The sequence below is a fragment of the Columba livia genome, chromosome 29 (assembly GCF_036013475.1).
Source record: "Columba livia isolate bColLiv1 breed racing homer chromosome 29, bColLiv1.pat.W.v2, whole genome shotgun sequence".
Taxonomy (NCBI): Eukaryota; Metazoa; Chordata; class Aves; order Columbiformes; family Columbidae; genus Columba; species Columba livia.
In genome coordinates, this window is record NC_088630.1 from 1,730,157 (window position 1) to 1,754,211 (window position 24,055).

A 24,055-nucleotide genomic window follows, 5' to 3' on the forward strand; every position below is an offset into this window, starting at 1 on the left:
CTCTTGCTGGCTTTCCTGCCATGGGATGCTCAGGAGTGCAGGTGGGATCTAGGACGAGAGGAAACGGCCCCAAGTTGCGCCAGGGGAGGTTGAGGTTGGATCTGGGGAACAATTTTTTCCCCAAAGGGCTGTTGGGCATTGGAACATGACCCAACATGGCCCCGTCAAGCTGGGTGGGTGGCCATCCCCAGGGGAACAGGGACCTTTGAGCCTTCTGCCCACACGGCTGGTCTCTGTCAGCCCAGCCTTTATCAGGACCATCCGTGGCCACCTCATGGGTGGTTGAAGATCCCTTTGTCTGGCTGGATGGAGCTCCAGGCACTGCCCCATCTCTTAGGGCTTTTGGCCACCCCTAAGCACAGCCCCAGCGCCCGCTTGGAGGACACACAGCCAAGATTTATGGCCCCAACACGCCGAGGACGACATCACCCTGACCAGCGGGCGCCGAGCATCCTCCCGCACCCAAACCCACCTCCGAAGAGCCACGTCCAGCAGCTCTGGCGAGTCTCATCTGCCGAGGCCTCTGCGTCTGGCAGGGCTGCAGCGCTCGAAGCCTTTGAAACGCCGCTTCCGTCCTCCCCACATCTTGAAAGCAGATTGCCAAAATGCAAAAAATCTGTTGTTTTTGTTCGTCTTGCTTTGAATATCTTCAAGAGCTGCTCAGGCAGGAAGGTGGGATCAGGGCCACCGATACGGGCAAGTAACAGACCCTCTGGGAGGGGCCGAGACCCTGATCCCAGGATGGTGTTGGAGACCAGCACGTGTGCTGGGACTGGGCTGCAGGTAGAGCTGTGCTTCGCAGCAGGCTCCTTCCCATACCAAAGCTCCTCTGCGCACCCCAACCCATGTGTCAGACCCAGCAGATGCTGCTTTGAATAATTCCTTTTGCTGCCGGGTGATGTGAAACCTGCTGCTCCTCCAACTAAGTGGAAACCGGGCAGTTGCATGAAAAAGGTCCTGTTGGATGGTAAAGCCTGGCCTAACCTGAGAGTGGGGTTGGGATCACTAAGACTTTGGGAGCCTGCAGGTAGAGAAGGGATCTCGTGACACAATGATGGACTCAAGTCTGACCGGCGGGGGCTGCTCAGGCTTTTAGATCCATGTGAAACCTCTGCCGGGATACAAGAGCATTGGAGGAATGAGGAGGTAATTCGGGTTGGGCTGCTGCCCTGCCAGGCTTAGAGCAGCGGCTGGAAACTTCCTCAGGGAGGAGAAGCTTTGTCCTCCTGGGGAGGCCAAACCGCCAATCCTGGGGGCAGTTTTGGGCCCCTCACGCCAAGAAAGAGCTTGAGGTGCTGGAGAGAGTGGAGAGAAGGGAACGGAGCTGGTGAGGGGCTGGAGCACAAGTGTGATGGGAGCGGCTGAGGGACCTGGGTGTTCAGCTGGAGAACAGGAGCTGAGGGGAGACCTTCTGATCTCTGAACTGCCCGAAAGGAGCTTGGAGCATGGAGGGGGTTGGTCTGTGCTCCCAAGTGATAAAACAAGAGGAAACGGCCTCAGGTTGCGCCAGGGGAGGTTGAGGTTGGATCTGGGGAACAATTTCTTCCCCAAAGGGCTGTGGGGCATTGAACAGGCTGCCCAGGGCAGTGCTGGAGTCACTAGCCCTGGAGGGTTGGACAGACGGACATGAGGTTCTCAGGACATGGGGCAGTGCTTGGGGTGGGTTATGGTTGGACTCGATGTTCTTGAGGGGCTTTTCCAACCCAAATGATTCTGTGATTTTGCAAGTTCTGCGGGTTGGGGTCCTGAGCGGTGCGGTGTCACCGCTCAGCAGAGCAGCCCAGCCCTGCAGACCCACCCGCATGCCCCGTTCGCTGCAGTTCCTTGCAGCAGTGCCGCCCGCCCCGTGAGGAGGGAGCCGACTCAGCACATATTTGCTCTTTGTTTACTGGCTGTTGCTTGTAAAAACAGAAAATCCCCCAAATACCATTTTAATCACTGCAGCCCTTGCACGCAACATTGCGCTTGGAGCTGGATGCCATCGAGCGCTGGTGGGGTGAGGTGCAGCAAGCGTTGGGTGGGTTTGGACACCAAGGAGGGGTTGGGTAGTGCTGGATGAGGTGGCTGCAGAGGCGGCAGGGATGGGTCAGCATGGAACAGCATCCCTGGAGGGCTGAACAGACAGAGGTGAGGTTCTCAGGGACATGGGGCAGTGCCGGGGTGGATTAATGCTTGGACTCGAGCTTGAGGGGCTTTTCCAACCAAAATGATCCTGTGGTTCTATGGGACAGTGCTGGATGGGATGGTAGAAGGTCACAGTGGATGTGGTGAGGTGGGTTGGCCTTGGATGAGGCAGGCGGGGATGGTGTGTGGCATGGCCAGTGTAGGTTAAAACAATAAAATAAGGCCAGAAAAGGATCTTTTGCAAGTCTTTGGTCTGGCACCTTCCTCACAGAAAGGACAACTATCCAGCTCCATTCCTGAGTCTGGGTCTGGGTGGGATGGAGAGGACGGGACAACCACGGCAAGGAGGAGCCCCTGCCTGAGACCTCTTTGCTGGATCACCCAGAGGTGTCCCGTTGCTCCCAGATGCCACATCTCAAGCGGGATGGGTGCTGGACGTGATCCCAGGCCAGGTCCTCCTGGGCATCACCCATGTCCTGCCAGGCTGATGCTTTTCCCAAGGGAATTAAGGATCCTGCCTGGTGCTCCTCACGAGCCAGCAGGCAGAGCTGGCGGTTGGTAAAAATTAGCATTGGGATTAAAAGTCCCCAGCTGAGCTGATTGAGTGTTGGGCTAAACTCAGCAAAGCCAGAGCTGGGAGGCAGCCATGGGCTGGGGGGGAGGAGGTTGAACATCACACACACAACTGGGAATAGTTATTTTTAGGACATCTTTCAGTTTGGAGAACGACCAAGCAAGTAAAACGGTTCAATATGGTTCCAATATTTAACGAGGAGGCTGAAAATTGCCGGGTCGAAGTGGAGTATCTGGGAAGAGCCTTTGAGATAATATTTATGGAGCGCAACGATGTGCAGCCAAAAGGAGCCAAACCTCAGCTTTGCAAAGAGGTTATTGATGGTCCTGGCACCTCTGTGGAGGTTCCTCTGAGTTCAGAGCTGCCTCGAGGACTCTGCTCCTCCCCTGGGCTTGGAGCTGAGCAGCAGCTCCTCGTGGAAGAATCATTGCTCGTCTTCCTCCTAAAGCAGGAATGAAAGAGGAAAGAAATGAAGAATGGGCTAAAAAAGCCACGAATGAGCTGGAATAATCGTTGTGGAGTCAAACACAATGGCAAACAAAGCGGCGAGCAATGAAACGGGTGCCCGTCCCTGAGATGTCCCACCAGATCCTGTTTACTTGGTGCGGCTGGAACCGTCCCATGGATCCAGTGCCAGGACGTGGCTCTTGGCCCGCGGCTCCTCCACACGGTTCGGTGGTCTAAAGGCCTTGTGGGGGAGAAATCATTCTGGGAATAATTCTATTAAAAATCCTGTGGGTTGGTGGCGAGGTCCCGAAGCTGAGGGCTCCAGAGCTGAAAATCAGCCCTTAAAGAATTCTCCCTTGTCTGCTCTGATCTTTTGGCACATCCAGGTCTTGCGCTCAGATGCTCGGATCCTCCTCTCCTTTGCGTTCCAGTGAATCTGCGTCACTTGCAAATCGCTTTTGGCTTCCTCCTGGTTTTCAGGCAAATGCAAATGGTAAGAAAGTCTGTCCCCAACCAGGCCCTGGGTGACCCCAAGCCAGTGAGAATGGCTCCATGACAGCTTTCCCCTTTCGCCCATTCCTTCCCCAGTTAAAACCCCTTTTCTCGTTACCTACAGGTACCTACAGAGCAATTTGTCAAGTGTGTTAATGAAGTCCAGGCAGGAGATCTCCTGCACAGCCCGCGTTCAGAAGGCAACTTCTGATCAAAGACAATTATTGAGTGAGCCCAAGGTGAGCTGCTTCTCTGCCGTTTTAATCCAGTTATCTGCCTGGTTTTGGAGATGTGGCAGAGGCGCGACTGACCCGTCCTGGGGACAGAGGGATGCACGGGTCGACCCCTCCAAGTCATCTCAGCTGCAGTTGTATATGACTCAACCTTTTACCACAGCTGAAATCTCTGAATTGAACTCATGACTGATTTGGAAGTGGATGAAGCGCGATGTGTCCATGTAGGAACCGCTTGACATAGACACAGTCGGGAGGGACTTGGTGGCCAGTCCTTTCTGCTTCTCGATGCTCAAATCAGCTCAGTAACATCCCTGATTCTTCTGCTACCTTGGGCTCCTCTGCCCAGGACTGTGCATTTGGGGCTGCCTGTGTTTCTACAACTCTACCGGTATTTCTCCAAACATTTACCCAACACCTTCCCAGCCTTTATCTCTTGGGCAGCCACGCGGGTTCATACACCCTCACCAACCCGTTTGATGTTGACTGTGTCTCCATCCCGGGCTCAGACCAGCTCAGGTTTGACGCTAGGTCACCCCATCCCAGGCACAGAGTGGGGGGAGAGGGGACAATCCCGGGGTGTTTTCGGGTACCAGGGCACTGCAGCCCATCTGTACATGTGTTCCTGGACAAGCGGTTTGATCCCGTCCTCCTCCTGCTGTGCAGCACATCCCCTTTTTTAATAAACCCCTTGAAGTCATCTCCAGATTTTGCAGCTCATGCCCTCGCCTTTCCCTCCTTTAAATCTGACTTGGAAGCTTTTAGCTGATACATTAGCCCAACAAAGCCCAACAATTGGAGAGAAACCCAATCCTACCCCCACCCTGCCCCCTCCTTCTCCATCGAGATCAAACGGGTTTTAATCGGAATAGAATTTCCTTTGACCAAATGAGTAAAATCTGTCGCTCGCATCCGCCCAGCCAGCCGCTCAGCCCTGGGCTGTGTATCTGCGCTTGGTGCAGGACCCAAAATCTCCCCTTTCTGCTCATCCCATCCCGCTGCCAGTCCCGGCTGGACAGAACATCCTCACTCGTGGCTTTGTCACCTCCGAGGGACAGTGGGGTCCTGCTGAGCTGCACCCGGAGCCATCCCCATGGTGATACAGAGGATGTGAGCACCATCCTGAGCTGCTGGAGGATCTGATGTCCTCGTGGTGTGCTCAGGGACGGGGACATGACGTGCTGTGGGTGACCGGCACATCCTGGTGATGTGGCTACTTAGCAAAGTCCCTCTGCAAGGTAAAGCTCCTGCCATGGCGCTCAGGAAGTGGGCCTCAAACCCAGCTCCAAAGCACCAGCAACTCGTTCCAGGCGCAGAGGGGAGAGTTTCCTTTCATCTCCAGCCAGGAGTTTAACCGGCCCTTTCGTCTCCCCCCGAGACGGGGCTTTGAAGGTTTGCAGGGTCCTCCCACATGTGCTGCTGGGGCTGGGAGCGGAGGGTGGAAAGCAGCATGGGAGAAAAGTGTCCTTCCCATCGGGAGATGCCCAAATGGGGCAACCGGAGGGGCTCCTGCAAACTGTCCTCACCCCGGATGGTCATGAAGAGCAGGGGACTGAGGATGTCCATGAGCTAGAGCAGCGGGACACATTGTCCCATGGGTCTCCTGGTGGCTTTGAACTTCGGCAGAGTCTCTTTCTCAGGTAGCTTAAAGGTTTTGGAGCTCTTGGAGGCGGAAATGCCACCTCCTGCTTCACCAGGCTTTTGGAGGGTCTTTGGTTTGGTCAATCTGCTTCCTGCCCACAAGTGTGCTGTGGGGAGGGCAGAGGTGGTTTATAGGGGTTGCAGAGATGGAGTTTGGTTCTCACCAGCAGCAAAGTGTCACTGATGTGGGGCAGGGTCGCAGGTCTGACCACCCTCTGCTCCAGCATCGCTCAATCCCGCTTCTCCAAAGTCCTTCACCCTCTTTTTGGCCTTCCATGGTAACCAACCAGGACACAGGGTGGTGGTGATGGAGGGTGATGCTAATGGGTCTAAGAGGCTATGGGTGGGAGAGGGCCCATTTTGTCCTCTCCCATCCCACCCAAGTCTGTCCTAAGATGTTGCTCTTAACTCTGCTCTGCCAAGCATGGCCCAGCTGGGACCTGTGGGAAGCCACCGGGCTCTGAAGTTCAGCCACTAACTCGCTCCAAGACGCTGGTGGTTTCCATGAGTGTGGACTCGCATGCAGAGCCGCGTGATGAAGACCCAACGTGTTGGCTTTCCCGAGACCCCTTTTTCCTCCATCCCTTGGCCTGGCACGGCTCCGCTTTGGCCCGTGGCTCCAAGGGAGGAGATGCAGAGAACTGAGTCAGCTTTGAGCGCTTACAGAGTTGCTCACATGAAAACAACTCGGCGTTCTTTGGGATGTGCATCATCGGTGTCATCCGTCTGTCTGATCTGGGCTTTTGTGGCCTTGTCCGGCTGGTGGGCTTTGCGACATTTAGAGGAAAACTGTTCTTAAATGGTTGTGTATTGAATGTGTGTGTCCCTTTTTTCTTCCCTGGCTCTGCTTGCCCCCAGGAAGAAAAACACACATTTTTTTACCCATTTTTGCTCCTTCCCAATTCCTGAACCTGAATCTCTGGCTGATTTACTGTGAGCAGGAGCACAAGGGACCAAGATAGTTTGGTTGCTGCTTAGGAGTAAGACCAAGTGAAATGTCTCCTCCCATCTGGGGAAGATGCTCTTGGACAGGAACCCCCTGGGGCAAATTCAACCTCTGCTCTTCTAACACCTTCTTGCACAGATTTTTCCAGAGGCTGTTTTGCTCACAGGTGAAACAAAACCTGCCATAAATGTTTGTCTTGTTGCTAATGGCAGTTTTGAGCTTTGCTTTCCCACAAATAGTTGAGCTGATGCTGGAGGATCGCGTGGCTCTCTGCATGGGACAGATGGAGGTCGGGATGGCTTCGAGTTGCTGGATCTTCTCCAGTTCTCTGCAGAGGGAAATAATTGTATAGGAGTAGGAGAAATAACTGGGGGATGAGACCTGTGGGACACAACACGTCCCTCAGCATCAAGGCGAAGTCCAGCACCTACACAACAAGCCTCCCAGTGCTTCCTGCTCCATTGAGACCTACATTGCACCAGGGGAGGTTGAGGTTGGATTTGGGGAACAATTTCTTCCCCAAAGGGCTGTGGGGCATTGAACAGGCTGCCCAGGGCAGTGCTGGAGTCACCATCCCTGGAGGGTTGGACAGACGGACATGAGGTTCTCAGGACATGGAGTAGTACCAAGGTTGGACTCAATGATCTTGAGGGGCTTTTCCAACCAAAATGATTCTGTAATTCTATGATTCTATCTCCCACACCTCTAGACCTGATTAAAGCCAGGCCTGTCCTGATCTCCCAGGAGCTCATCCGGCAGTGACACGGCCTTTCTTTGCTGCCACCCTCCTGGCACCCAGCAAACAGGGAGTGAGGGGCTCTCGAACTCCCAGAATCAATGAGACGTGCCCAGAGAGGTGGTGGATGAACCATCCCTGGAGACATCCCAGGCCAGGCTGGACGGGGCTCTGAGCAACCTGAGCTGCTGAAGATGTCCCTGCTCATGGCAGGGGTGGGTAAGGTGACATTTGAAGGTCCCTTCAACCCAAACCCTTCTGTGATTCTGTGATTCTATGAAGCTGGATCCAAGAGAGCCTGAAACAGAGGCATGAGCACAGGGTGAGCCACAGATGAACCATCCTAAGGATCAGGAAAAGGCAGGAATGGGCTGTCACAGAGCCCAGGGGTGCAGCCTCCAAAAGAAGAATGACTGAATTTCCTCTTGTGAGCTCCCACATTTTGGAAACTGCTTTTGTGGCGTTCACAGCTGCAAGATGGGGCTTTGCTGCCTTTGTGGGGTGAAGCAGACCTGGAGCAGGGGACTCAGGTGGCATTTACACATTCAGAAAGGATTAAGCCATAAAGCTCCATAGGAGCAGAAGATGAGCCTTTGGTTTCCCTTCCAGACTGGACTGGAGGCTGCGGGATCTCCCGGCTGGAAGTGACTCATGGCAGGAGCAGCTCAGCTGATGCACGAGGTGATGGGGAGATGCTGCTGACCCAGCCACAGCCCTCAGAGTCCGTGTTCCATCTGACAGTGAGTCACTGGCCTCTCATCCTTGGGTTAATGGTGCTGGCCCAGGTTCAGCTGGGTACTGGGAAGCACTGGGGTGAGATGCAGAGCTCTTGGTCAAGCCCTCACCTGCAAGGTGCCCACAGCATGTCTTGTTTCCTTGGCCTCAAGTGCGTGGAGCAAATCTGGGGCATCACAGTTCACCACCCAAACCTGCTCTTGAGTCACAAGTCTCGGTGCCTCCAGCTGAAGCCAGGAGAATCACAGAAACATGGAAACATTTTGGTTGGAAAAGACCCTCAGGATCATCGTGTCAAACCCTCAACACAACACCAGCACTAACCCATGGCCTCAAGTTGCACCAGGGGAGGTTGAGGTTGGATCTGGGGAACAATTTCTTCCCCAAAGGGCTGTGGGGCATTGAACAGGCTGCCCAGGGCAGTGCTGGAGTCACCATCCCTGGAGGGCTGAACAGATGGAGATGGGGTTCTCAAGGACATGGGTCGGTGCCAGGGGTGGGGAACGGTTGGACTCAATCTTGAGGGTCTTTCCCAACCAAAATGATTCTCTGATTCTAGGAAGAGCAACAGCTTGTGATGACCTTTTCTTGCAGGAAAGCAGATCCTGGGAGAGCTGAGCCACTCTGGCGTTGCCTGGGACTGATGCAAACTCAAGGGCAGAGCAAGGTCACAGTCACAGGCAGCGCTGGGTTTCCTAAGCAGGGCTGTGGAGGGTTCGGCTGAGCTGTGGTGCCTGGGTGGGACCCCATGGTGCTTGGCTCCCCCGGAGCACCAGGGCTGGGCTGGGGGTTGCCTTGGTGGGAACGATTCGGCTGGTGGGGAGAGTGGGGAGGCTCTTGGCAGTGGGACCCAGAACACGGCGTTTTGCTCCTTTGATGGCCAGATGGAAACAGATGGGGAAGAAAGGGGGAAAAAAAACCAAACTCAGAAAACTTTCCCGTGTAAAAATTAACTGGAACAGGCTGGTCGTCAGTGTGGGGTGGTGGTTGGCATGTGCAGGCGGCACGTGGGACATCCCTCCATCGCTCGGCCCCAGTGCCGCAGCTCATCCCATTGCCCCATCCCACGGCTCCACTCCGGCGATGGGACAAATCCACGGAGAAAACACCACGACTCGCTCCCAGTCTCCCCAGTCACACCACTGGCCAGCCCCATCCACCACCCCCGTCCCTTCTGCCCCCCTGCTCGGGTTGCGTTTTGCTGGGGAACATCTTTTAGTTCTTAAAAAGTTCAGCGAGTTCCAGGAACATTATGTCACTTTGACAAGGAAATGAACGGCGAGGCCATCAATCAGAGCTGCCGGCGCGGGGATCAAAGGACCCCGCAGCGCTCGAGCTGCCTTTTACAGCCAGAGCCCTGCACGATCCCCTCGCCCATATTCCCCGCGGTTGCTGCAGCAACAGCACGCTACAGCGGATGCTTCACATTTTTATTCGCACCACACATGTTTCCACTCTAACGCCGCAATAACGAGAAAAACCTGCGAAACCAAAGCTGCTTCCCCAGCCTCCAGGGGCAGCGGCTATTCCTGGCTCCCTTTAATGTTCTCAATTTATTAGCGTTATCCTCTTTTTTTTTTTTTCTTTTCACGCAGGATAAAACAGATTATTTTTGTCCTCCCTAACAAAGAAAAGGAGCTCTTCATTGAGGCTCAGCCTCTGATTTTGTACCCAGAATTATTTGCAGGCGTAACCAGGTCCTGTGCCATCAAAGCGACGTAGTCGGCAGCACCGGGCTCACACATGGACTGTGTTATCCCTGTGCACCCCCGTTTCACCAGCATGTAAACCTGGGGTGGAGCTGGGGGTGGCATTTCCTCAGCTTCCCCAGCTCCCAAATGGCATTTGCACCCAGAGCATGATGCACGTCCTGTGCCAGCCCCGCTCTACCCGCTGAGGACGAGTCATTTGGTCCATGGAGGTTGTTTGGGTTGGACCTGGCTTTCTCAGCCGCCCTTCTTTACATTGTCATAGCAGATGCTCTATGCCACGCACAACAAATCCTGAGTTCGATGTCTCCCCCAAGCCCAAGGATGCAGAAACCTCCTGCCTACCATCCTTATACTGTGGTGGTGGAGGTTCAGCTCCATACTGGGCTCTTCTCCAGCCTTTGTGAACCCCCTGAGACCTCCTGCCACATCCACCCTGCTCAGTGTGTCCCACAAGGGCAGGGCAGATCCTCCTGCTCTAGATCCAACCCAGAAAAGCTCAAAGATGGGGCATGACCTGTGAATAAGAAGGAAATGTCTATAATAATTGTTTTCTATTTGAGATGTGAAGTGGTTCCTCTACGGTCCTGTGGGGTGTCCTGAGTGGGACGAGGCTGGACCAGTTCTTCAGACCATGCAGAGAGTAACCACCTCTTGTTCTGATGGCCAATCCCTGAAGGCCTGTGGCAGATGGAGAGTGGCCAAGATGTCACAGATGAACAGTCTGACATTTGTGTGAGCCAGTGAGTTGTGCTAAAAGGAGAGGAGGAGCCGTTCATGCCAAAGCTCAGCTCTCCTAGGCCCGAAGGGGAAGCCTGATCCTTCATGGGGACAGCACAGGGTGGAGGGTTGATCTCCAGGGGTTTTTGGAGACCTGGTTGTGGAGAAGACTGAAAGGGCTTGGCTGGTTTTACGGCCAAGCAGATCATAGAATAGTTTGGGTTGGAAGGGACCTTCAGAAGCCATCTAACCCAACCCCTGCTATGAGCAGGGACAGGTGGCAGAGGGGGTGGACACATCCAGAACCAAAGGCTGGTGAAGAGCATCTCCAGGCGGTGTGAGGCTCAGAAACAGGCTCAGGCTGACCAAGAAGAGCTTCCAGCCCACCAAAGGACGTGGCTTTGAGGGGACCCCTTTCTAAAGAAACCTTGGCTCCCACCTCAACCCCATGAAAGATCTTCCATTTGAGGTCCCACAGTCTCTCTGAAGCTACTGATGTGCCTCAGCCCTGTTTTTCCAGGCCATGGACTTCCTCCTCCCTCGATCTCCTCCCACGCTTGGTTTGTAGTGCCCTTGCTTTCCTTCTTTCACCTTTCCTTTCTTTCCAAAGTGCCAAGTGGCCCCTCAGGAGCCCTACAAACCATCTTCCAGGCTCAGATCTGCTGAGGACAACCCAGCAAGAGAGAAATTTCCTATGAAAACTGAAAAATAAGCTGTTCAAGAAAGATGGATGAAAGGAGAGAAGTTGGGCAGAAGGGCAGGGATATGGTGGGAATTCAAATCTTCCATCTGGTGGCTTCTCACTAGGCTTTTATTTTATTCTCCACATATTTAAGGTCTGAATTTTTCACTGATCTGTCAAAACGAGGACTATAAAACCCCCAGCTAGCTGGAAAAGCAAAGTTATTGAAACCAGTGTGGTGACTCGTGACCTTTCCATGAGAAGTTTATATTAATATTCTTCAAAAAAAAATACACTCACTGAAAGAACAAGTTGAAATGTTTAAGGAAAAAAATACTCTCACCACAAAACATCCAAATCTGGGTAAAAAAAGCAATCAGGGTTGCTTCGCTGATCCTTCCTGCAGATCAAAGCTCATTGTGTTTCTCCTTTTGCTCAAGGATATCAGCAACAATACCAAACCTCACTCCCTTTGGCCAAAACCATTCACCAGCGAAATTAAATTAAACTTTTCTTTTTTTTTTAAAAAAAGGAAAACAATAAAAATAAAATAAAAATAACCCCCAGGCCCCAGCCCGTGCCTCAGCTGGTGTTAATTGGCAGCTCCCCAGCCCTTGGTAGGGCTGAGCTGCTCCCCAAGCGCGGGATCAGAGGATGCTGGGTCTTGCCTAAATCCAGCCCTCTCTGGGGGATATTTTTCCTCGCCCTTTGTTTTCTCTCGCTTTCCCAGGCTCCTGTGATCTATTGTCTTTCAGCATTACAAACATCTGATATTAGTCGCTGTCTTGACAACGCTCGCGTGTGAGTAACGTGTCGAGCCGACGTCCTGCCGGCTTCAGCGAGGAAAAGGGGCGAAGCCACCAGGCTCCGTCCTGCATCTGAATATCAACCTGTTTCTGAGCATTTTTTGTTTATTTAAGCAATATTGGGTGTTTTTCACAGATCAGTTTGCTGTTAGTTCCCATCTGTGGCTACTGCCAGCTCTGGCAAGTTGATCCTTGGGAGGATGGGGCTGAGACAAAGCCTTGTCGTGTCCAAAATCATAGAATCAGAGAATCATTTTGGTTGGAAAAGCCCCTCAAGATCATTGAGTCCAACCGTTCCCCACCCCAGCACTGCCCCATGTCCTGAGAACCTCATGTCCGTCTGTCCAACCCTCCAGGGATGGTGACTCCAGCACTGCCCTGGGCAGCCTGTTCAATGCCCGACAGCCCTTTGGGGAAGAAATTGTTCCCCAGATCCAGCTTAATTTAACACCAGGATTTGAGGTGCGGGACCATCGTTGTCCTGCGTAGCTCAAGTGTCCCCAGGCCAGGGGCCGAGGTGGATCTTTGAGGTTGACAACTCACTTGGGTCCCCACCCAGTGTGAAAGATGTTTGAGAGAGATGAGCTGAAAAATGTGAAAACACACATTTCCTTAAAATAGAGAAAAGTGCCTGTACCACCTCTCGAGGGAAAATCAGTGCCTGGGGGGTTGTAATTAAGGGGCCAAATGGGTTGGGAAGGGTTTTGCTGTGAGCGCTGATGGACAACAGGACACACGGGTCAGCAAGGCCGGGCAGGTCTATGGAGCGCGTTTATGAAAAATAACTCATAGCTGAGCTTGAATTGAGGTTTTTCTACTGGAAATAAGTGTAGTTTTCTTGAGCAATGTTGGCCAAATTGCTTGTTCTTATTCAGTCACACTCAAAGAGGAGAGAGGCCATTGATCATCCATCCATCCACCCATCCTTCCTTCCATCCTTCCATCCATCCGTCCATCCATCCATCCATCCATCCATCCATCCATCCATCCATCCATCCATCCATCCTCCTCCAGGCTGTAGGGAGAGGGTCAGAGCTTCTCAAACAGAGATTCAAAAGAAGACTGAGGTTATTCAGGGTGGAGATAATACTGACAAGATGAGAATATTAATTTGTTAGATGCAGCAAGACCAAGAAAAATAAGTCATTGCTGTTTGAAGGACGTTCTTCTGCAGTCTTCTGGTCATACTGAGACGGAGAACTCTAGTACCTTACGCATTTCTGATAGTAAAATATATTACAGATGGAAACTTGCTATGTGTTATAAAAATGAGGTAATTTTAAAAGTATCTGCACAGAGACAGGCATGCGTCAACTCTAGAATTTATGTTTTATTGATATTGTTTTAATTATTTTGATGAATTACTGATATTGTTCTATACTACATTGTTCCTATAATACCCCTTTGTGCTCTCATTATAAGACAGAACAACAAAACAAGATTTTAGTAAGAGATGGATGCTAATATCACCAAGGATCATCATGCCAGGACTTCGATGTCCCCCCAGAGAGACTCAGCGTGAGAGCTCCTGATGACCAAGAGCATGGAGCAAGACCAGTAGAGTGTGATGAGCAGATGCAGCCTGGACAAGGTCAAGATGGGGAGGCTGAGGTTGGATCTTGGTAATAATTCCTTCCCCAAAGGGCTGTGGGGTATTGGAACAAGCTGCCCAGGGCCGTGGTGGAGTCACCATCCCTGGAGGGTTGGACAGATGGAGATGAGGTTCTCAGGACATGGGACAGTGCTAGTGTTGGGTGAATGGTTGGACTCGATGAGCTTGAGGGTCTCTTCGAACAAAATGATTCTAAGAGGTGATGGAGAAGAAACACCTTGGAGGGGCAGAGAGGGCACAGGCAGGAGATGAGAAGGCTACAGGGGTTCCCAAAGGTGCAGGATTTTTTTGGGAGCAGGAGGCTGGATGTGGGAAAATGATGGGTCGCTAATCGACTCCAGCTCCATGTGTTGATTCTACTGGTGTCATACTAAGGTTGGAAACTATCTAATATAATGATGGACTTGTGCAGAATATTTTATGGCATGGCAGTCTGAATCTGGACCTTCAACCCTGGCTAGAAGAGGGTGCAGCTCTCCCAGCATTCCTGGATTTATTACTCTGAAGTCTATTTTTTCTATTTGTAGGCAAGCTCAGGAGTGGTGTAAGGAAGCAATACTGCTTGTAGTGCTGGATTTCCTGGGAAATCAGGCTTAGAACTGGCCATGGATCCAACCAGGAAGAGTCCAGGCCTGTTCGTCCCTCTTGATCTGCAGTAGCTGCCGTATTTTTTTTAGAGGAATATGATGGCGGATGAGTATTGGCTTCCATCTGTATAGTAACGGCTATTGTAGACTGCCAGAAATGTGGAGGGTTGGATGAATGGAGGGATGGAGGGATGGATGGATGGAGGGATGGATGGATGGAGGGATACAAACTCAAGCTCATTTTGAATTATGCCATTGCTCAAGAGCAGTATGGATGCCTATTGCTGTTGCCTCTTCCTCTGGACTCAGGGAATACCCGTATGGCTCACTAAAACATCCATTGCTCCACATTTCCATTTGAATCTCTCAAAGATAAAAGCCTCCTATTGCAAACTGGGCAAACGAATAGTTCTGGCTGGTTTTGCGGGGTCAACTGGGCTTAAAAGAGAAAAATAAAATTAAAAAAAAAAGACTGTAAATCATAAAAGCCTTCCCTGAACTGCATGGCGGGCGCTACATTAGCATAGGCGACATCCCCTGCCATCCGGGCAGCAGGCAGGGGAATCTGTGCCGGAGGGCTTGGGGGTGTCGGTGGAGGAGGGAGGAAATCTGGAACCCATAAGCTCCACTGATGTTTGCGTTACCTTGCACGGCTGCATTGGTCTGCGCCTGGTCCGCCCACGGGGCTCCTTGCCCTATCAGCAAGAGCCCTTCCCCAAAGTTATCCGAACGCCCTCCTCTCCGTAACCCAAAGGAAAAGCCAACCGAGTTCCTTGGAGGGCTCGGCGAGGCTTGGGAGGTTGGGGAGGCTGGAGGGTGGATGCTCCAAGCTGTACCTCCTGAGCTGCTCCCCAGGCCACCTCGCCGATGCACTGTGGCCGGTGCATCTCGTGACACCCCAGAGCCCTTCGCCCGCAAGGTGACAAGAAGATGAAAGAAGAAAACATGTGCCCGGATTCCCCGGAAGGCAGCCTGGTCACCAGCGAGGAGGAAGGCGAGCGGCTGCACAAGAAATGTCACCGCAAGCGCGGCCAGGGGCACAAGCCGGCCGAGGAGTGTGGCATCCCCTCGCCGCAGGGCAAGCGGAGCAAGCGCAGCCCCGTCCCCCCGTCCTTTGAGGACATGCACACGCAGCGGGTGATCGCCAACGTGCGGGAGCGCCAGCGGACCCAGTCGCTCAACGACGCCTTCGCCGAGCTGCGGAAGATCATCCCCACGCTGCCCTCCGACAAGCTGAGCAAGATCCAGACCCTCAAGCTGGCCGCCCGCTACATAGACTTCTTGTACCAGGTCCTGCAGAGCGATGAGCTGGACCACAAGATCACCAGCTGCAACTACCTGGCCCATGAGAGGCTCAGCTACGCCTTCTCCGTCTGGAGGATGGAAGGGGCTTGGTCCATGTCCGCATCCCACTGAGCCAGGGTATGTATCGCCGACACCTCCCTCGCTCCTGCATCCTCCACGCATCTCCCCAGCTTTTTCCTCGGGGGGAAATGCACAGCAGCCGCCCCCTCCTCATTCTCCACATGCAAATGATTTGCTTTAACGAACCCCAGACTATGGCGGTTGGAGGAGGTGGCGATTCCCAACCTGGCTGGGGCTGGTGGGACATTGCAGGGGGTTGAGAAATGGAGCCCTAAAGCGACTGATCTCATTTAGTGGGGTCTGGTCCAGGGCAGGCTAGTGAAAGGTTTAAAATCAGGGCTTAAAGAGCTGATTTATCCTCCCATGGTAAGCTGAGAGGGGACATAAATCAGCAGACACCCTCCTAAATGTGTTTGGGTCACCGAGGTGTCAAAACCACACGAGCGAGACCAGGGCGGCTGCTGCTGCTCCCCGCCGTGCGAAGAGCCCAGCCTTGTCCTTGTCACCCGGTGACACCGGCAGCTGTTCCCCAAAGCTGTTGCGTGGCCCAGGACCCCCATCCTGCCCGGTTTCCTCCTGTTCCTCCCCTAAAGCACTGCAGATGAGTTGGGATCTGTAATCCCTTTGGATCTGTTGGCCTCCGACGCTGCAGGGAATAAAACACTGAGCAAAGATGCTGGGGCAGCGAGGTTTGTGTGCACCCCGTGTTTGATGTGCTCAGCACTACCCAGCCACCACCTGAGCATCCTTCTAACCACCAGCAAAGCTGCTGAGAGAGGGTTCAATCCTGTTTTCAGTGGTTTGGGTCGTATTGGGCTGGGAGAAATTTGGGACAGGGAGAGAAGGCTCAGCTACGTCCTAACATTTCCTGCAGCACATGAGCAGGAGCAGAAAAGTCTAGAGGATGTTCCCAAGCTGTGGACTTTGGGAACACTTCATGGGAGGCCAGCCCAGCCCCTGAGGGTCCTCATTGTCCCCTAAACAGGTTCAGGGCTTCTGACTTTCCTTGTATCTGCTCCGGTGTCAGTGTGAGAGACCCCTAGCTCCTCCGAAGAAACCAACGGCACTCTGATTATTCTTGCACCATTAGTGGTGGAAAGACCTTTTTCTTGTTGTTTTCTATGAGCTGTTGGAGTCAGCCCCATAGCACCCTCCTTGCGCCCCATTTCTCCTCCTGAGCAGTCTTATTGCAGCCCCGATTCCATGTGCGGACCCGGGTGCAGCATCATTTATAACACAAGGGACCCTAGACCCTGTGATGAGAACTGCTGGGGGGTGCAAGACCCTGATTTAAGCCACGCTGACCCCCAGCCTGGGCAGGGACCGGTGTGATGGTGCAGCCCAACATGACCCCACCGGTCCCCACCTCATCACAACCACTCTGGGGAAAAGCAGAGTGTGAAAAAACAAACAATATCTGCTCTCCACCCTGGTCTTACATGCTGAAAGACCAGAGGGAGAAGGAAAGGGAGGAAAGTGCCTTTCTGAGACAAAATAAATGGTACTATATTTTGCAAAATGGCCCAGGTGATGCCTAGGCACGGGGGGACCATTTGCTGTGGCCAGTGTCCCCTTTCCGAGCACCACTGACCCCAAAGCCTTTGGGCTTTGCCCTGAATTTCAGGCCAGCTCTGTAGATGTAGGTGCAGCCGGTGCCAACCAGCTCCCAGGGGGATTTCATTTAAGTATAAGCCTCATTTAAGTATAAGCCACATTTAACCTCTCATTTTCCTGCAAGCCTTGCTGAGATCTCTTCTAACCTACAGGAAAGCGGCCAGTTTTCTAAACCCGTGTATAGATCTCAATTATTTGGGGCAGACCTGGTGGTTTAAAACTGCAGGCCTGTCCTAGTTAGGAGCAGGATTATGGCCCTTTTGCTGTGGCTTGGGGCTGCTGGGCCACCTTCCCCTTGGGGACAGACACAGGGACACGTTTGGCCACTTGGAGAGACCAAGAAGCCTCCAGGAGCAGCCGGGATGCGGAGCCCCCAAGGCAGAGCAAGCGCCCGCGTCCCCCATCACCTCCCTCACCCTCCTCTGGGCATCGTAGTTTTGCAGTGCTGGGGGTGTTGCAGTTTGCAGTTGGGTGATCCTGGTTTTTGGGGTACAGGATGCTCCGTGCCCTCTCCCAAAAGACAGGGGCTGCTCAGCACGGCTCTGCCCCGCTCTGGGGTTTGCAGGGGAGGTGAGAACAGCCCGGCAGGAACGTGGGTTTCTTGGGTGGACGGTTTTGAAGAGCTCCAGCGTTGTGCTGTGCTGACGAGCTGTGCACTTCATTAAAGCCGCACTAAAGCCATTTTTGCCACGGAGAAGGTTTAGGGTTCCTGAGCCTCCTCCCCATCGCCCCCACACATGTGTCAGGTCCCGGTTGCATGTGTGGGCTGATGTGCAGCTCCACATCCAGCCATTGACATGTGGACCTGTTTATTTAAGCTGAGTGCTTGGCAGGAATTATGTTCCTGTGATAAAACAGAGGAGTTAAAGACCCTTAGTGATCTTAAAGACCTCTCTGCTAGATGAAAAAGCCTCTCTTTAAAACCCCTCATGTCCTGTGAACACGATGCTCTCGGTGTGCTGGTTAATATTCATCCCGAGCAGCTCCGGTACTTGCCTTGAGGCACAGCATCCTCCAGCTGAATAGATATTGATCTGCTTTGTGTCAACCCGCAGCGGTATTCAGGTACCAATTAGCAACTCCCAGTTAGGCAGGGAAGCGTCAGGAGGAGGATTTGCTAAGCAAAGGCCTAAAAGTGGGAATAACCACGGGGGAAGTGATGCTGGGGCTGGAAAGGCTGCGTCTCTCTTTCCCGTAAGTGTATTAACCCAGCGCTTGCAGTGGGACTGTAATTTTATAATGTAAAGCAGCTAATGGCTGCTGCGAGCGCCGGCGTACTGGTCTGCACTGGAACCCAGCCTATTAAATATCAAAGGGCGCTGGAATAGCTGGATGTGGATATGCCCTTGTTAACCAGGAGACATCATCCGGGGAAAGAGGGACTGAGCCCTCAGGCGAGAGAAATAACGTTTGAAGTCTCCCAAGCTCATGGTTTTTCAGCAGAGTCTTGAGCACATTAAGATGGTTTCTTTTCCTGCTGGAGGAGAAAATGAGGCTGGAAGCTGGAAGCGCTGGGGGGAAAAGCCTGGTGGAGTTGTAAGGGGTGATTTTCCTTGCCCTTCATTTGTCTCCCTGGATTTATCATCTTTCTCGCGTTGCCCTCACTTAATTGTCTCTCCTGAAAGACCTTGGATAATCTTCCCTTTGGGGACTCTTGCTTGGAGCTGCTTTGTTGCGTGGATGTTTCATTTTCCTTTATTTATCAATACGTGTCACTGCAACGTATTAAAGCACCGGGTACTAAAGGAGCTTGGGGGAGCTCCCTTCCCTATTCAGATCTGCTCAGAAATATGTGTATAAAGCATCATCCGCTTCAAAAAGCTGCGATCCCCTTGCAGCCTGGCAGGAAAGCACAGTCCTGTCCCGGGTCGGTCCTTTAAAAGCCGCAAGAAGTGGGTCCATTCACTGGTTAAACTGGCCAAGGTGGCCCTGGGCCCCCAGGCTGGGTGGCAGCAAGGCTTTTGCTTTTGGTTTGAGCTCCCAGAATGATGACGAGTTGCCCCAATCCTGGGAAATTTGTGCCTGGGCCATTTCTCTTCCTCCCATTGGGCTCAGGGGTGATGCTACGTGCCAGCCCCGCTCCCATCCATGCGCTCCGGTGGGATGCTGATGGGATTTGCTCCGGCATGGAGCAGGTTTAGAGGCCAGAAGTTTCCTCCAAAGTCTTCTCCAAAAAGGACAGAGCTGGTGTAGCATTTGCCGCAGCCTCTGCAAGGTGGACAGGTAGGAGAGGAGATATTTGGGGCCTTTAAGGCTCCAGCTTTGGTGCCCCAGTGCAGGAGGAGCTGCCCTGGATGAGGGTTGCGGGACAGCCCCCAAAATCCCAGGGCTGAGCTCATTCACCAGCTCCAGGAGAACAGGAGCTGAGGGGAGACCTTCTGATCTCTGAACTACCTGAAAGAAGCTTGGAGCCAGGGGGGTCGGGCTCTGCTCCCCAGGAACAAGCGCCAGGAGCAGAGGAAACGGCCTCAAGTTGCACCAGGGGAGGTTGAGGTTGGATGTGGGAACAATTTCTTCCCCAAAGGGCTGTGGGGCATTGAACAGGCTGCCCAGGGCAGTGCTGGAGTCACCATCCCTGGAGGGCTGGACAGACGGACATGAGGTTCTCAGGACATGAGGCAGTGCCGGGGTGGGGGACGGTTGGACTCTGTGAGCTTGAGGGGCTTTTCCATCCAAAACGATTCCGTGACCAGGCAGGGCTGGGGGTGCTCGGTCCCACCGCGACCAGCCCCCATGGTGCCGGGGCTGCCAAGGGACCCCTGAGTGGTGGCATCACCGCGATGTCCCTGAGCTGCTCTACGCGGTTCCAGCCTGGAGCTGGGAGAGCCGCGGGCTGTCCCGCCATCCCTCTCCACGTCCCTTGGCAGGAGAGCATCCAGCACAAGGACACGTCAAAGAGGAGATGGGGCTGCCATTAATTTCACCATTGAAAAACCTTTTTTCTAGCAAAAACTTCCACTTTCCTATTAAAGACAGAAGAACTCACCCCTGACCCTGCTGGGGGGACCAGTCTCCTGTATATCACAGCAAGCCAGGCTCTCAGTATTACTCAGGATTAGTTAAAACAGAGATAAAATGACACAGCCAGCCTTCAGGAGCATTAAAATGTCTGCCGGTTTACGATCCCCACGAGGAGACGGGCTCGCTGGGTCTCAGCTGCCCTCGCTCAGCCCAGAGGAACGAAACAAGCCCAGATTTCATTGCGGAGTATTGCGGGAAGGCACCTGGGATCTGAGGGGGAACGAAGGGGATGCGTTAACGAGATGGACTTTGCTTTAATTTCCTTTTATAGGGCTGTATGTGCGTGGAGACGAGGGTGTTAATGCAGTGTGGGGAGGAAGGGCTCACCCCAATGTGTCCCCCGGCTCCGTGGTCGGGTCCCCGTGAACGTCCGTCCCCGAGCTCTGCACACTCAGAGCAGCGCTGGTCTCCTCTGGAGGCCCCAGCAACCTTCAAAATCATGCCGTGAATGCATTATTTGGTGTTAAACCTTGTTGATTTGAGACATGGCTCTGCCGTGGGGCAAGGGGAGATTATTAAGTTTTATACGAGCTGGGTTGAGATGCTCGTGGCTGTTTCTCGCACCCCAGTGCTGGGCAAGGCGGGCATCAGCCTTTTTGGCTGCCTGTCGTGCCCTTGAGCACTGGGATGTGCACAACACCCATCACAGACCTTTCGGACCATGGTCCCGAAGGTTCAGCGATGGGATGTGTCGGGTTTTGGGGGTTTTTGCTCTCTCTGCCCCATCTGCCAGCCCCGGCATCCTGCCGGCCCGTCTGCGTTACCTCAGCCGTACCCGGGGTGAACTACCAGAGGGTTTGTGATTTATTCCTCTCCAGGCTCCTCTCCGGAGAGTTAAATTCTCTGTGATTGCGCAAGGAAGGGCTGGAACAGCAGGAGGCAAAGCGGGGGGGTGGAAAAAAAACAGAGAGCTGGGGGTGGTGGGGAGGAAGCCCAGGGATGGCAAGATGAAGCCATTGCCCCACAAAGCTCCGCTCCCCCCATGCCCGGTGCCTCAAGAGCTGCCGGAGCCGATTCCAACCTCACCCGGCCCTTGCAGACGTTTCCCTGCCCGAGGTCGGGATCAGGCTGTGTCTTGGCTTCTGCTGCTCCTCTGGTTCACCGGCCATGTTCCCGGCTCCGTGTTGGTGTCCGGTGGTGGCTGCAGGCGCCCGGCAGCACCACGGGGTCCCCTCCAGTGTCACCGGTCCAGGGGACAGCCTGTCATCCCCCGGGCTGCAGCGGGAGCCGTTCATGGCGGGGTGACGCCGTCCTCCCCACGGGGAGGAAAAGGGATGAGTCGTTCGGCTGTTTCCCTTCTCCATGCTCGCTCTGCTCCTAGAACAGCATATTTGGGTAAAAAGCTGTGATTTTTTGAATGCTTACAGTCCCGGGCTCAGGTGTGGGGATGTTTTCCAGTGAGCAAATCCCTGTGGCTGCGGGGAAGTCTGCGAATGCGAAGCACGAAGGCTCAGGAGCCAGAAACCAAACGCGGCTCGGCCCCCGCTGGCTTCCCGCTTGAGCGCCGGATTTTGCACAGTTTTGGGATGAGCCAAACCGTGGGTGACTCGGCAACCGGGCTGACCCTTCTGTGTCCCTTCAGGTCACCTCCGCCTCAACGGAAACGCGCAGCAGCACCGCGGCACCCGGCCCGGCCACCCCGCTCTCCTCCAGCACCCGAAAACCAGCAGCAGCCGCCCCGGCGAGCAGGAGAGAACCAGCCCCATCTGTCCCCTCCCGTCCCCTCGCCTGGGGCTGCTCTGACCCCCAAAACCTCAGGACTGGGGCAGAGGGACCCGAACCAGGAACCAATCCAGGACCTGAACCAGGACCTGAACCAGGACCCGGGTGGTTTTGCTCGGAACCAGCTTGGTTGGATGCTGCCTGTGAAATGCTTTAAGGAGTAATTTATTTTTGACTTGTAGGTAAGAAATAGTTGAGTTATCTACTCTGGTATCAGCCACCCCCTTCCCCAGCCTGCGGGGAAGCCGATGTCCCCATCTCGGTGGCCAATGTCCCCATCTCAGTGGCCAACGTCCCCATCTTGGTGGGCTCAATCCTCTGTGCATCCCTGCACTGCCTGCAGCCAGGACGGGCAGGACACGTCCCGCTGGGACGATGGGGACAACTTGAGCCCTCCCTGGTCACTGCTGCCTCCCAGAGCTCCCCCAGGGACATGGTGACACGGCACCCGTGGGTCCGGCCGAGGATGGAGCACAGATCCCGGCACTGTTTTGCTTTATCAAACCCTGGAGCTCCACACCGCGATGATGCTGAATGTCGGAGCTGCTGCCTGGGGAGCAGAGCTGTTTTTGGGGGGCTGATGAACCCCCCAATGACCCTGTGGCACACGACACCCCCCACTCGTTTGTACTGCATGGACACGTTGTAAAATCAGCCTCTCTGTTGGAAGAAATTTGAAATGATTAGAAAATAAGGCTGGAGACGTTACGCAGAGCCCTTCCCTCTGCCCCGCAAGAATGGGGTTTTGGGGTAATTCCAGGGGGATCCAGGTTCTTTCGGGGGTGAGAAGGAGTTGGGGGGATGCTGGGGGATGACGAAGGGATGTCGGGGTGTCTGGACAATCCCAATAAAGCCAAGGGGGAATTTTCCAGCATTCCATCCATTCGTTTCCCAAGGAAATGCTGCTGCCACGCGTCCACCCCGCACCCGCCATCAGCACCGCTGCTCCGAGGGTTTTATTCAAATTGGGTGGAGAGTCAGGTATTTTTGCTTATTATAGCACAGAAAGCGGGGGGAAACGTCCCTGTAAGCGAGGCTGCGACAGCGCGCAACCGAAAACGACCCACGTGGGAGAGAAGTGTTATAAGTGACTCAACAGACGAGTTTCAATTAGTGCTCAGGCTTAATTAGACACCGGAGAATCCAACGAGAAGTGGCAGCAAGGCTCAGGCTACCTTTTCCTATAAAATCCTCGATTATTATACATACCAGGAGTGGATTTCATGCTCTGGGGAGCTGAGCGCAGCCTGTAAAAGGATCTGAATGTGCTAAACCAAATAAGGGTTCTGTTCAAAATGGGGTTGCAGAGGGATTCGTGAACTGCATCAGTAATTAAACCTCCTTTAGAAACACAAATTTCTTTCAAAAAAATAAAACGTGCTTTAAAAATAAAGAGAAAATGCCTCTTTCTAGGGTCAGGCTTCCAACGCTGTTTTTTTAAAAGTATTTTTTAAAAATTATTTTTAAGTAACATTTGGTTGAATCTTTATATATATATATATATATATATATATTTATATTGATTTATATAAAAATGAGTGAAATGTCAGCCCTGAGGGAGGAACAATGATTTGAACCAAGGGCTTTTTGATTCTCACAGTCATGATAATTGTTACTATTATCACAGACACAGTGAATTTTGGAGGAATGGTGTTTGGGGCAAGAAGGGATGGATATAGAGACGTTCTGGCCCTTCAAACCTCCATGGGTTTTGCAGTAAACCCCAGTAAACCCCGTACTCGAGGACCAGGCCCCCAAGGTGACACTGGGTGTCCCTCGGCCATGATGCCACGTGGCTTTTCCTGCCACCCCAACAACCTTTACCATCAGCTGGGATGTGCAAGTGACATCTGGGGTCCCAGTGCCCATTTGGGGGGTCCTGGTCTTCATTTCCCAAATGGAGGGTGCTCAGTTGGGACGTTTGGGGATGGATGGCTGTGGCGGGAGCTCCTGGAGCTGGAGATGATCATGGTGGGACAATCTGCCTGATGTTCTGCTCTTCAGAGATTGGTGAGGTTCCTTCCTCCATAAAATCATTTTGGGTGGAAAAGACCTTCAAGATTGAGTCCAACTATTAACCCAACCGGGGTTGGGTTGTCCTGAGAACCTCATGTCCGTCTGTCCAGCCCTCCAGGGATGGTGACTCCAGCACTGCCCTGGGCAGCCTGTTCAATGCCCCACAGCCCTTTGGGGAAGAAATTGTTCCCACATCCAACCTCAACCTCCCCTGGCGCAACTTGAGGCCGTTTCCTCTTGTTTTATCACTTGGGAGCGCAGACCAACCCCCTC

The 24,055-nt window shown here is 53.4% G+C and overlaps 1 protein-coding gene across 1 annotated transcript; it reads left to right on the top strand.

Annotated features, from left to right (window-relative positions):
* Positions 1-12,234: 12,234 nt before the first annotated feature.
* Positions 12,235-23,180, top strand: LOC102090149 (twist-related protein 2). The gene is made up of 2 exons (XM_005515419.3): positions 12,235-15,466; positions 21,627-23,180. Exon 1 carries the CDS (start codon positions 14,975-14,977, stop codon positions 15,458-15,460), a length of 486 nt encoding a protein of 161 aa, XP_005515476.1. The 5' UTR covers positions 12,235-14,974; the 3' UTR covers positions 15,461-15,466; positions 21,627-23,180.
* Positions 23,181-24,055: the final 875 nt, after the last annotated feature.